The 14,668-nt window shown below is 38.8% G+C and overlaps 1 protein-coding gene across 5 annotated transcripts in view; it reads left to right on the plus strand.

Moving 5' to 3' along the window:
* LOC111146010 (SP140 nuclear body protein) overlaps positions 1-14,668 on the plus strand; it is a 72,649-nt gene that overhangs the window by 6,250 nt on the left and 51,731 nt on the right. For all 5 annotated transcript variants that reach the window (XM_022501411.1, XM_022501712.1, XM_022501564.1 and 2 more), the window contains exon 4: positions 14,406-14,577. In XM_022501411.1, the coding sequence (XP_022357119.1) occupies positions 14,406-14,577 (172 nt within the window). The remainder of the gene's footprint in view (positions 1-14,405; positions 14,578-14,668) is intronic.

Genomic DNA, 14,668 nt, shown 5'->3' on the forward strand with positions numbered 1-14,668 from the left:
GTTTTCCTGTTTTCAGTTTCATTGATTTCTACTCTAATTTTTATGATTTATTTTTTTCTGCTTGCATTAGGTGTCAGTTTCTCTTTTTTCTTTGTTTTCTACAGGTGGAAGTTTAGATTACTCATTTAGATCTTTCTTCTTGTCTAATATGTGCCTTCAGTGCTGTATATTTTCCTAAGCACTGCTTTTGCTACATCCCTTAAATTTTAATAAGCTGTGTTTTTATTTTCATTTAGCTCAAAATATTTTATAATTTCTCTTGATATTTCCTCTTTAACCTAGAAGTGTGTTCTTTAATTCCAAGTATTTGCGGGAATTTTCCAGCTATCTGTTACTTCTACTTCTATTTCATTATGCTCCAAGAACATATTTTTAAATGACTTCTATCCTTAAAAATTTTTAGGGTATGTTTTATAGCTCAGAATATGGCATATTTTATGGCATATGTGAGCTTGAGGGGTATGTGTATTTTGTTGTTGTTGAGTGGAATTTTCTATAAATGGCAATTAGATCAGGTTGATTGATGGTGCTTTTCAGGTCAACTATATTCCTACTGATTTTCTGCTTGCTTGATCTTTTAATTACTAAAATAGGGGCATTGAAGTCTCCAACAGTTGTAGAGGACTCGTCTATTTCTCTTTGTAGTTCTATCAATTTTTGGATCATGTACTTTGATGCTACTTTGTTAGTTGCATGCATATGAAGGATTCCTGTGTCTTCCTGGAGAAACTGACCCCTCTATCACTATATAATGCTCATTTTTAGCTCTGACAATTTCCCTTGTTCTGAAGCCTTCTTTGTCTGAAATTAATATAGCTACTATGGCTTTCCTTTGATTAACGCTGGCATGATATATCTTTCTCCATCCCTTCCCTCTCACCTTATCTATGTTTTTATGTTTATAGTGGCTTTCTTATGGACAGCATATAGTTGGGTGTTTTTTTGTTTTATTTTTACCACTCTATTGATCTTTGTCTTTTAATTGTTACATTGAGATCATGCACATATAGAGTATTTGTGTACTTGGATTAATAGCTACATGTTTGCAACTATTCTTTACTCATTATTTTTGTCTTTGTTTCTACTTTTTCTTCTTATCTTTTTCTGCCTTTTATGGTTTTATTTGAACATTTTATGACCCCATTTTCTCTTCTCTCCTGGTATATGAATTATGTTTCTTTTAAAACATTTTTAGTGCTTTCCCTAGAGGTTGCAATATATATTTACAACTAGTCATATCTGTTAGTTATTTATTTACTTATTTATTTTTACTTTGCTTAATATCATTTATTTTCTTCATATCCATGTTTTCAAATTACATTGTCCTGCTTCACGGGAGATGCAGGAATCTTAGAATGTCACCAACTTCTCCTTCCTGTCCTTATCAACATTGCTGTTGTCATTTTGCTTATCCAAATGTTCTAAACACATAGTTGCTATTATTACTTTGAACAAACAGTATCTCTTAGATGATTTGAGAATAGGAAATCAGTGAGAATCCCATCTATATGATTACATCTATATGATATTTGCCATATTAGGAATTAAAACTGAGCACTTAAATATTTATTTGTTCATTAAAAAAATAATGTACTCATTACCTGCTAATATAAATGACATATTTTATGAAAAATAACTGTGTTTTCTAAAAGAAAGTAAATTAATAAGAAGATTAGCAATGCTTTATATTTTCACAGATCTCTTTAATAGTTGCCTCAGTAGAAGATAGCTAGATTCTCCTATCAGCTCTGCATTCAATCTTTTGCGATGCCACAGAACATGTATTCCCTGGGAAATTCCACTATACATATGTGACATGACAAGAGAGGAAAAGGGTTAATAATGTCTTAGTACTATTATGAAAACAGTTTTGACCCTGGTCATACCTAAAAGGGTCTTATATAATCCCAGGGGTCTCCAGACCATACTTTGAGAATCACTATTTTATTTTTTGTTTTTATTTATTTATTTATTCCCTGAAGAATTATACCAAATATTTTTTTTTTCATTTTTTAATCTAATTTTATTTTTTCACTATTTTAAAGTAATTTTTGAGGGGCGCCAGGATGGCTCAGTCAGTTGAGCTGATCTCAGGGTCCTGGGATGGAACGCCACATTGGGCTCCCTGCTCAGTGGTGAGTCTGTTTCTCCCTCTTCCTCTGTGATCTCTCTTTCTCTCTCTAAAATAAATAAATAAATAAATAAAATCTTTTAAAAATTAAAAAAAAATAACCTTTGAGATGTGCTTTTGTTTTCAAATAAAATTTATAGGTTTTAGACATCACTATTTTAACTGGTTTGGGTGATGCCTTCTACTTCCTTTGTAACAAAACTTTGCTGGTATTGATTTCTTAATTTCTCTTTTTGTAGTATATCATCAAATAATTTTTCTAGAGAATGTGTCAGTAAGAATGGGGTAGATTATTCTATTGCAACAACAATTCTAAAATTTCAGTGGGTCAGTGTGGGTCAATGTGGGTCAATTTCAGTGGGTCAGTGACCTCTGCTTCAGGGAACCCTCACCTTTGACTCTGTCTCTGGCTGATGAGTAGCAGCCATATGAAATGACAGCCACTGTAACAGAGGAGAAGTGAGCATGGCTTATCAGGTGTTAGCTGGGAATTCTGCCAAAGTGATACCTATTAGTCCAAGGAGACAGGAAGATGCAGCTTACCTTTGCCCAGAAGTAAAGAAATGGCATTAAAAATTGTGTGACTGGGACATCTAGGTGGCTCCGTCAGTTAAGTGTCTGCCTTTGGCCCAGATCATGATCTCAGGGTCATGGGATCGAGCCCGGTGTTGGGCTCCCTGTTCAGAGGAGAGTCTGCTTCTCCCTCTCGCCCTGCCCCTTCCCTTCCCTTGTTCTCTCACTCCAATAAATAAATAAAATCTTAAAGAAAATTGTGTGACCAGCATAGATGGTGCAGGAGAGAAATATTTTTTGAGCCTTTGCACAACGATTTGTTTTAATTGAAGTTTGGTTGACACACGATGTTACATTAGTTTCAGGTGTAGGTTATGCTCTGCTCAGCACAGTGTATCTTGCACAAATATCTTGCCTTCACACATGAATAACTGAACAGAGTATATATTTTTGAGTCACTTCCTTTTACCTCTGAATCTGTAGATTTGAATAACTGTTTTAGACATTGAGGGTTTCAAGTTTAGTTGGTTGGGTCCCCCTTTTTTCCCCCACTGTGTTCTGGGAAAATTTTCTTATTTTATAACCACTTTCACTAACCTTTTTGTCATCTCTTTTTTAATCTTAACAACCATTTCGAATTTCCAGGCCCACTGGGTTCTTATTTTCTGATCTTTTCTTCATGTCATCCTGGAAACAATATATGCTCCTATCTGTACGACAATACTTGTTTTTTTGGAAACTCTCTTCTGTCCCCAGCACTATTTCTGTGTATGCTGGGGTCATTTTTATTCTTTGCTCATCTTGGTTCTACTCCTTCTTGCGGTAGGTTTGTGCAAACGCTTGTGGCCTGTTGTTTGTTCCTACTTAAGGGCAAGAGACTGAGGTGCTAGTGTGGAACTCCATTTAATGAGATGGGCTTGAAAATCTATGGTTTTGGCTTTGTGAATCCCAAATGCCTGAGGATGAAGGCTTTTTCCCCCTGAGTCATCTTTATTTTTCTTAAGCAGCCTCGAGTCTCCTGCATGGGTGCGCATGGGGGCGTTCAGTATTTTGCCTTTCAAGCAATCCTGCTGGTTAATGCTTGAGTCTCCCTCCCAGGCCCCACTGCCTCTCAGGGCTGCAGGATATACTGGATGGACTCCTTCCTTGCCTCTGGGGTCTTTGGCCACCAGCTACAGCAGTTAGCACCCAGACCACTTTTGCTCTTTCAGACTTTGGTTTCAATTTCTCACCTAACTCCCTTCCCTTAGTTATTGTGCCTTTAATTCCTTTACTCCCATTTTAGGGAACTCTCTAGTCTGAGGGCAAAGCACTTGTCTCGGGTCAACTAGCTTTAACCAGAAGTCATTTTCTTTTTTAAAGGAATTCAGGGAAGGAATGGGTTTCATTCTGTTCTAATGCATATTTATAACGGGAAGTCCCAATGACCCTCTTAATGTGGGATAGAAAAATCTTACAAGTGTTTACACCTTTTAGAATTACAGAGAGGTTTATTAAGACACTATCAGCCAGGGGAACCACCTATTGATTAAGAACCAGAATTACAAAGCTTTTTCGGTTTAGAAATTATTTTTCTCAGGCTTGACCATAATGTTTGGAATCCAGGGGTCTTTCAGGTCTCCACGTATAGAGAACACTTACATGGACAGGTTTAGATACACAACAACGAGTCATACTTTTTAATATAGACACGTCTCTATATTAGACCAGAGAAAAACATATATTATTGTGACTGTTACTTGAAATCTTATGGGAGGGGCATCTCTAACCTAATTTTATGATGTAGAATGCCATTCTTACCCCTGCAGGTGCAGATGGGTGTGAGAGATCTACCTCTTGTACATTTTCCTTGAGATTTCTTCCATTTGTTTTTCACTAAGAAGATTTGCTGTACAATTGTTCTAAATACTCAACACATGTCTTACTCAAGTTTCCTCAAATCCTGTAAATGGATATTATCACTACTTCTGTGTCACATCAGGCAACTGAATCTCAGAAAGCTGGCCAAGGTTAGAGCAAGTAGGAAGCACAGCTAGGATTTGTCCTCAAGAGATCTGCATCCAGAGTCTGTACTTGTCTTTGTGCAGTCTCATTGTGGAATGGGCAAATTGAACAGGCTTTTGAAAAACTCCATTTTACCATCCTTGTTTATAATACCACAGTGGGGTCAAAGAACAATCGAATAACCAAGAATGCTCTCGCTCTGTCTAATAGAGGCAAACAGATTAAGGAACATGTTAGATAGGAGAATGTGAGGAAAAGTTCTTATAGGTGATAACCAAGGTGTTCTTGAAAAAGAGTAGGATTTTTCTAGGCAGAGAATATTCAGTTTAGTATTCTGCTTACAGAATACTGTGTAGCAGAATAACATTCATTGCATGGTTTCATTTAAGTCTGTGATTTTTTAAAAAAGATTTTATTTATTTATTTGGCAGAGGGATACACAGTGAGAGAGGGAACACAAGCAGGGGGAGTGGGAGACGGAGAAGCAGGCTTCCTGCTGAGCAGGGAGCCTGATGTGGGGCTCGATCCCAGGACCCTGGGATCATGACCTGAGCTGAAGGCAGACGCTTAACGACTCAGCCACCCAGGCGCCCCTAAGTCTGTGATTTTGAGAGAGAGAGAGAATATGAGTGGAGGGAGGAGCAGAAGGAGAGGGACAAGTTGACTCCACACTAAGCCTGGAGCTTGACGTGGGGCTCAACCTCACCACCCGAAGATCATGACCTGAACTGAAATCAAGAGTTGGCCGCTTAACCTATTGAGCCACCCAGGTGCCCGAACTGTCAGTGATTTTAATTATATTATAAAATGGAATCTCAAGAAACATACCAGACAGAACAGGATTAAGGGAAAGCATGCTGGGGCACAGTTTGAGATGCCTTGATGGCAGATCATGTGCGCTACATGTGTTCTTTTTTTTTTTTAATTTTTAAATAAACATATAATGTATTATTAACCCCAGGGGTACAGGTCTGTGAATCACCAGGTTTACACACTTCACAGCACTCACCATAGCACATACCCTCCCCAATGTCCATAACCCCAACACCCTCTCCCTACCCCGCTCCTTCCCCGCCACCCTCAGTTTGTTTTGTGACATTAAGAGTCTCTTATGGTTTGTCTCCCTCCTGACCCCATCTTGTTTCATTTATTCTTTTCCTACCCCCAAACCTCCCATGTTGCATCTCCAGTTCCTCATATCAGGGAGATCATATGATAGCTGTCTTTCTTCTATTGACTTATTTCGCTAAGCATAATACCCTCTGATTCCATCCACATCATCGCAAGTGGCAAGATTTCATTTCTTCTGATGGCTGCATAGTATTCCATTGTGTATATATACCACATTTTCTTTATCCATTCATCTGTTGATGGATGTCTAGGTTCTTTCCATAGTTTGGCTATTGTGGACATTGCTGCTATAAACATTCCGGCGCACGTGCCCCTTCAGATCACTATGTTTGTATCTTTAGGGTAAATACCCAGTAGTGCAATTGCTGGGTTGTAAGGTAGCTCTATTTTCAACTTTTTGAGGAACCTCCATGCTGTTTTCCAGAATGGTTGCACCAGCTTGCATTCCCACCAACAGTGTAGGAGGGTTCCCCTTTCTCTGCATCCTCGCCAGCATCTATCTGTCATTTCCTGACTTGTTAATTTTAGCCATTCTGACTGGTGCGAGGAGGTATCTCATTGTGCTTTTGATTTGTATTTCCCTGAGGCCGAGTGATGTGAAGCACTTTTTCATGTGCCTGTTCACCATCTGGATGTCTTCTTTGCAGAAATGTCTGTTCATGTCTTCTGCCCATTTCTTGATTGGATTATTTGTTCTTTGGGTGTTGAGTTTGCTAAGTTCTTTATAGATTTTGGACACTAGCCCTTTAGCTGATATGTCGTTTGCAAATATCTTCTCCATTCTGTCAGTTGTCTTTTGGTTTTTTAACTGTTTCCTTTGCTGTGCAAAAGCTTTTGATCTTGATGAAATCCCAATAGTTCATTTTGCCCTTGCTTCCCTTGCCTTTGGCGATGTTCCTAGGAAAACGTTGCTGCGGCTGAGGTTGAAGAGGTTGCTGCCTGTGTTCTCCTCAAGGACTTTGATGGATTCCTTTCTCACATTGAGGTCCTTCATCCATTTTGAGTCTATTTTCGTGTGTGGTGTAAGGAAATGGTCCAATTTCATTTTTATGCATGTGGCCATCCAATTTTCCCAACACAATTTATTGAAGAGGCTGTCTTTTTTCCATTGGATATTCTTTCCTGCTTTGTCAAAGAAGAGTTGACCATAGAGTTGAGGATCTATTTCTGGGCTCTCTATTCTGTTCCATTGATCTATGTGTCTGTTTTTGTGCCAGTACCATGCTTTCTTGATGATGACAGCTTTGTAATAGAGCTTGAAGTCCGGAATTGTGATGCCACCAACTTTGGCTTTCTTTTTCAATATTCCTTTGGCTATTTGGGGTGTTTTCTGGTTCCATATAAATTTTAGGATTATTTGTTCCATTTCTTTGAAAAAAATGGGTGGGATTTTGATAGGGATTGTATTAAATTTGATAGGGATTGCTTTAGGTAGCATAGACATTTTCACAATATTTGTTCTTCCAATCCAGGAGCATGGAACATTTTTCCATTTCTTTGTGTCTTCCTCAATTTCTTTCATGAATACTTTATAGTTTTCTGAGTATAGTTTCTTAGCCTCTTTGGTTAGGTTTATTCCTAGGTATCTTATTGTTTTGGGTGCAATTGTACATTGGATTGACTCCTTAATTTCTCTTTCTTCTGTCTTGTTGTTGGTGTAGAGAAATGCAACTGATTTCTGTGCATTGATTTTATATCCTGACACTTTACTAAATTCCTGTACAAGTTCTAGCAGTTTTGGAGTGGAGTCTTTTGGGTTTTCCACATATCGTATCATATCATCTGCAAAGAGTGATAATTTGACTTCTTTGCCAATTTGGATGCCTTTAATTTATTTTTGTTGTCTGATTGCTGAGGCTAGGACTTCTAGTACTATGTTGAATAGCAGTGGTGATAATGGACATCCCTGCCGTGTTCCTGACCTTAGCGGAAAAGCTTTCAGTTTTTCTCCATTGAGAATGATATTTGCGGTGGGTTTGTCATAGATGGCTTTGATAATATTGAGGTATGTGCCCTCTATCCCTACACTTTGAAGAGTTCTGATCAGGAAGGGATGCTGTACTTTGTCAAATGCTTTTTCAGCATCTATTGAGAGTATCATATGGTTCTTGTTCTTTCTTTTATTAATGTGTTGTATCACATTGTTTGATTTGCAGATGTTGAACCAAACTTGGCAGCCCTGGAATAAATCCCACTTGGTCATGGTGAATAATCCTTTTAAGTACTGTTGAATTCTATTGGCTAGTATTTTGGTGAGAATTTTTGTATCTGTGTTCATTAAGGATATTGGTCTGTAATTCTCTTTTTTTGATGGGATCCTTGTTTGGTTTTGGGATCAAGGTGATGCTGGCCTCATAAAATGAGTTTGGAAGTTTTCCTTCTATTTCTATTTTTTGGAACAGTATTCAGAAGAATAGGAATTAGTGCTTCTTTAAATGTTTGGTAGAGGGACGCCTGGGTGGCTCAGTTGGTTAAGCAGCTGCCTTCGGCTCAGGTCATGATCCCAGCGTCCTGGGATCGAGTCCCACATCAGGCTCCTTGCTCATCAGGGAGCCTGCTTCTCCCTCTGCCTCTGCCTGCCATTCTGTCTGCCTGTGCTTGCTCTCTCTCGCTCTCTCTCTCTGACAAATAAATAAATAAAATCTTAAAAAAAAAAGGTTTGGTAGAATTCCCCTGGGAAGCCGTCTGGCCCTGGGCTTTTGTTTGTTTGGAGGTTTTTGATGACTGTTTCAATCTCCTTACTGGTTATGGGTCTGTTCAGGTTTTCTATTTCTTCCTGGTTCAGTTGTGGTAGTTTATATGTCTCTAGGAATGCATCCATCTCTTCCAGATTGTCAAATTTGTTGGCATAGAGTTGCTCATAATATGTTCTTATAATTATTTGTATTTCTTTGGTGTTGGTTGTGATCTCTCCTCTTTCATTCATGATTTCATTTATTTGGGTGCTTTCTCTTTTCTTTTTGATAAGTCTGGCCAGGGGTTTATCAATCTTATTAATTCTTTCAAAGAACCAGCTCCTGGTTTCGTTGATTTGTTCTATTGTTTTTTTTGGTTTTTATTTCATTGATTTCTGCTCTGATCTTTATGATTTCTCTTCTCCTGCTGGGTTTAGGCTTTCTTTGTTGTTCTTTCTCCAGCTCCTTTAGGTGTAGGGTTAGGTTGTGTATTTGAGAACTTTCTTGTTTCTTGAGAAAGGCTTGTACCACTATATATATTTTCCTCTCAGGACTGCCTTTGCTGTGTCCCACAGATTTTGAACCATTGTGTTTTCATTATTATTTGTTTCCATGAATTTTTTCAATTCTTCTTTAATTTCCTGGTTGACTCATTCATTCTTTAGGAGGATGTTGTTTACTCTCCATGTATTTGGGTTCTTTCCAAATTTCCTCTTGTGGTTGAGTTCTAGCTTCAGAGCATTGTGGTCTGAAAATATGCAGGGAATGATCCCAATCTTTTGATACCAGTTGAGGCCTGATTTAGGACCCAGGATGTGATCTATTCTGGAGAATGTTCCATGTGCACTAGAGAAGAATGTGTATTCTGTTGCTTTGGGATGGAATGTTCTGAATATAACTGTGATGTCCATCTGGTCCAGTGTGTCATTTAAGGCCTTTATTTCCTTGTTGATCTTTTGCTTGGATGATCTGTCCATTTCAGTGAGGGGAGTGTTAAATTCCCCTACTATTATTGTATTATTGTTGATGTGTTTCTTTGATTTTGTTATTTAATTGGTTTATATAGTTGGCTGCTCCCATGTTAGGGGCACAGATATTTAAAATTGTTAGATCTTCTTGTTGGACAGACCCTTTGAGTATAATGCAGTGTCCTTCCTCATCTCTTATTATAGTCTTTGGCTTAAAATCTAATTGATCTGATATAAGGATTGCCACCCTGGCTTTCTTTTGATGTCCATTAGCATGGTAAATTGTTTTCCACCCCCTCACTTTAAATCTGGAGTTGTCTTCACGTCTAAAATGAGTTTCTTGTAGGCAGAATATTGATGGGTTTTGTTTTTTTTTAAACATTCTGATACCCTGTGTCTTTTGATTGGGTCATTTAGCCCATTTACATTCAGGGTAACTATTGAGAGGTATGAATTTAGTGCCATTATATTGCCTGTAAGGTGACTGTTACTGTATATTGTCTCTCTTCTTTTCTGGTCTACTACATTTAGGGTGTCTCTTTGCTTAGAGGACCCCTTTCAATATTTCCTGTAGCGCTAGTTTGGTGTTTGCAAATTCTTTCAGTTTTTGTTTCTCCTGCAAGCTTTTAATCTCTCCATTTATTTTCAATGATAGCCTAGCTGGATATAGTATTCTTGGCTGCATGTTTTTCTCGTTTAGTGCTCTGAATATATCATGCCAGCTCTTTCTGGCCTACCAGGTCTCTGTGGATAAGTCAGTTGCCAATCTAATATTTTTACCATTGTATGTTACAGACCTCTTGTCCCAGGCTGCTTTCAGGATTTTCTCTTTGTCGCTAAGACTTGTAAATTTTACTATTAGATGACAGGGTGTGGACCTATTCTTATTGATTTTGAGGGGGGTTCTCTGAACCTCCTGGATTTTGATGCTTGTTCCCTTTGCCATATTAGGGAAATCCTCTACAATAATTCTCTCCAATATACCTTCTGCTCCCCTCTCTCTTTCTTCTTCTTCTGGAATCCCAATTATTCTAATGTTGTTTCGTCTTATGGTATCACTTATCTCTCGAATTCTCCCCTGTGGTCCGGTAGTTGTTTGTCTCTCTTTTGCTCAGCTTCTTTATTCTCTGTCATTTGGTCTTCTATATCACTAATTCTTTCTTCTGCCTCATTTATCCTAGCAGTGAGAGCCTCCATTTTTAAATTGTACCTCATTAATAGCTTTTTTGATTTCAACTTGGTTAGATTTTAGTTCTTTTATTTCTCCAGAAAGGGCTTTTATTTCTCTGGACAGGAGTTTCTCTAATATCTTCCATGCCTTTTTCGAGTCCAGCTAGAACCTTGAGAATTGTCATTCTGAACTCTAGATCTGACATATTACCCATGTCCATATTGATTAGGTCCCTAGCCTTCGGTACTACCTCTTGTTCTTTTTCTTGTGGTGAGTTTTTCCATCTTGTCATTTTGTCCAGATAAGAATATATAAAGAAGTAAATAAAATACTAAAAGGGTGGCAAAGACTCCAGGAAAATGTGCTTTAACCAAATCAGAAGAGACCCCAAATTGTGGCGGGGGTGGGGAAGCAGGTAAAAAGAAGTTCAGAAAAAAAAAATTTTAAAAAGAAAACAAATAAAGAAAAAATATAAAAAAGAAAAAATATGTATATATTAGACTGGTGACTAGAACAGGGTCACCCACTTAATTTGGGGAGTATTTTGGTCTCTTAGAAGAAACTACCTCCCAAAATTTTTAAAAGAATGAAAGACGTATGTAAGGGTAAACACAATGAAGGGATGGAATATGACTATAAAGATGAAAAAAAAATTTTTTTTTAATTTCTAAAAAAGGAATTGATAAGGTAAGTTGGTTGGGAGAATAATGAAAAAGAAGGTGGAGAGAATTTGCTCAGGCTGGAGACGAACAAGCCTGGTGTTAGATTTAGGGTGTATTTTGATCTATTAGAAGAAGTTGTACCCCAAATTTTTTAGAAGAAAAAACCCTATGTGTATACAAAAAATAGAATTAGATACAATGAAGGATAAAATATGACTATAATAATGAAGGTTCAAAAAAGGTTATTTTTTAAATGAAAGATATTGTTAAGATAAACTAGTTTAAAATGTTAAAAGAGGAAAGGGTAAAAGTTAAAAAAAATTTAGCAGAAGAAAAAAAATAAAGTTTAAAAAATTAACTAACTTTGCAAGTCTAAAGAATCATGGGGAGAAAGTCATGAATTCCATGCTTTGCTTTCTCCTTCTCTGGAATTCCGCTCTTCTCCTTGGTAAGTGAACTTGGTCTTGGCTGGATTTCTCATTGATCTTCTGGGGGATGGGCCTGTTGTAGTGATTCTGAAGTGTCTTTGCCTGAGGTGGAATTGCACCGCCCTTACCAGGGGCCAGGTTAAGTAATCCGCTAGGTTCCCTTTTGGGAGCTTTTGTTCCCTGAACGCTTTCTGTAGAGTTCCGGAGGACGGGAATGAAAATGGCAGCCTCCCAATCTCCAGCCCGGAGGAGCCGAGAGCTCAGGGCCCCACTTCTCAGTGTAGACTCAGAGAAAAGTGCTCAATTACTCCTGTCTCCCTGGCCCCCGGCCGCGCTCCAAGCTCACCAAGCCTGTGACCAAGCATCTCTATCTCTGGCATGCAGCTTTGCCTAGAGTCTCCGAACACTGCAGATCCCTGAGCTCTTCCAGGGGGTGTTTCCCCGGATCTTGTAGGGACCCCACTCACAGAGCAGTGGCCTGTGCCATGGATTACGGTTCAAGGTAACCCTGAGTTGAGAGCTCACTCCTCGGCTCTGTCTCTGTGGCTGGCTTCCCTGCTCTAATACCTGTGAGTTCTGCGACACTCAGACAGCCCCAATCCTTCTGTGACCCCGCGGGACCTGAGGCCACATGTCCCCGCGTGGGCTTCACCCCGGTTTAGCCTCAGGAGCGATGTCCCTCAGTGGAGCAGACTTTCAAAGTTCTGATTTTGTGCTCTGTTGCTCTTCCGTTTGCCGGGAGCTGGGCCCTTTCCCCGTGGTCTATCTTCCCATCGCTTTGGATTCACTTCTCTGCTGGTCCCACCTTTCAGAAAGTGGTCTATTTTGTTTCTAGAATTGTTGCTCTTCTTGTCTTTGATCTCCTGTTGGATTTGTAGGTGTTCAGAATGGTTTGATAAGCTATCTAGCTGATCTCCTGCTACCTGATGTCGTCTCAGCCTGCTACTTCCTGCATGTGTTCTTTTAACTGCAGAAAATACTTCCTGATGTAGACGAAAACAAAATTAAGTTGGCCTTACAGCCATCATGATTGAAGTTTTGAAGTATGACAATACTTAGTGTCTACAAAGGTCTAAAGAAAAACTCTTATGAAATTCTGGCAAGACTGTAAACTAATCAATCACTTTGAAAAAGAACTTAGCAACTTAAAAGTTTGAAGGTGGTATACCCAATTACTGTACAACTAACTTCTAGGTACATAAGCTAAAGGAATTCTTGTTATGTGCACATAAGGAGATCTAAACAGGGATGTTCACAAAAATACTGCTCATAAGAACAAAAAATCGGAATAGGCCTAAACATTTACCAGTAAAGGATTATTAGGAAAATGTTGTCTATATTTATGTAAAATATTATTACACAGCAATTAAAATGCACTGATTTGACTTAAAAATATCAATATGGACACATTATAAATATAATGATACATGGAAAAAGGCAAACAAATCAGGCATACCTTGTTTAAAGAAAAAACACCTTGCTGTTCAATGCTATGTTCTGTAATATTATCTTAGTTTTTTTTTTTTTTTTTTTTGTCTATGAACTTCTTTTAAAAACAGTGTATATGGGATGGCTGGGTGGCTCGGTGGGTTGAAGCCTCTGCCTTCCACTCGGGTCATGGTCCTGGAGTCCTGGGATTGAGCCCCGCATCGGGCTCTCTGTTTGGCAGGGAGCCTGCTTCTTCCATTCTCTCTCTCTCTCTCTCTCTCTGCCTGCCTCTCTGCCTACTTGTGATCTCTGTCAAATAAATAAATAAAATCTTAAAAACAACAACAACAACAACAACAGTGTATATTAGTCAGGGTTCTCCAGAGAAACAGAAAAAACAAAATGTGTGTGTGTGTGTTTGTGTGTGTGTGTATGTGCACATGTGTAAAAGAGATTTATTATAAAGAATTAGCTTGTGGGGTGCCTCGATGGCTCAGCCAGTTAGGCATCTGCCTTTGGCTCTGGTCATGATCCCAGGGTCCTGGGATTGAGCCCTGCATCAGACTCCCTGCTCAGCAGGGAGCCTGCTTCTCCCTCTACTCCCTGCTTATGGACTCTCTTTTTCTCTCTTTCAAATAAATAAATAAAATCTTAAAAAATAAAAGGAATCAGCTCACATGAACATGGATCCTGGCAATTCCAAAATCTGCCATGGAGCTGGTAGGCTGGAGTCCCATCAGAGCTGATGGTGTACTTCTGGTCCGAAAGTGGTCTGTTGGTGAATTTCTTCAGTCTTTTTGTTCTATCTGGGCCTTCATGGCAAGGTCAGTTTTTTGGTTCTATCTGGGCCTTTGCCTGATTGGATGAGGCCCACATTACAGACGGCCTGCTTACTCGAAATCTACCAATTTAAATGTTATTCTCTTCCCCAAACCCCCTCCAAGTTGACACCTAAAATTCGCTATCACAGTATCATATCAATTCCCGTAAAGATGTTAACATTTTTAAATTCAATGTTTTCTTTAGAAGATTCAGGTAAAGTCTTTCTCAGTAGTTTTGATTATCACGGGTGAACTCTTTCATTGCCACATACAAGTCTTTCTTAAGTGAAATGTCTTCTTCTACTGCATCCTTGATTACTCTGTCAGTAAACAAATTCCATTTATTCTGGTCCTCCCACAAGAACACTATTGGATACACATTGGCTCTCCCATGATTGTCTTTCATGTCTAAAATCTTCCACTCACCACAGGCCTCTTGGAACTCAATTCGTAATGTGTCTTTTGTTTCTTAGGATATCCACAGGGAACCAGAACCTAGAAGACCAAACCCCAGAAGAGCAGGCTGAGTTTATTTTTAGGTTCTTCAAAGAGAATAAGGTGGAGATTGCAAGTGCAATAAATAAGCCATTTCCTCTCCTTATGGGCCTCCGAGACCGTGGCTTTATCTCTGAGCAAAAGTTCCAAGTAAGTGAGGAGACTTTTCTTATGATACCCAGCTCCACCAATGTTCTGCCAGACTGCAGGGTGCAATGAACAGGCCCAAGGGTCTTCTGTG

Source organism: Enhydra lutris, unplaced genomic scaffold, assembly GCF_002288905.1.
Source record: "Enhydra lutris kenyoni isolate GAN:26980312 unplaced genomic scaffold, ASM228890v2 scaffoldscaffold1, whole genome shotgun sequence".
Lineage (NCBI taxonomy): Eukaryota > Metazoa > Chordata > Mammalia > Carnivora > Mustelidae > Enhydra > Enhydra lutris.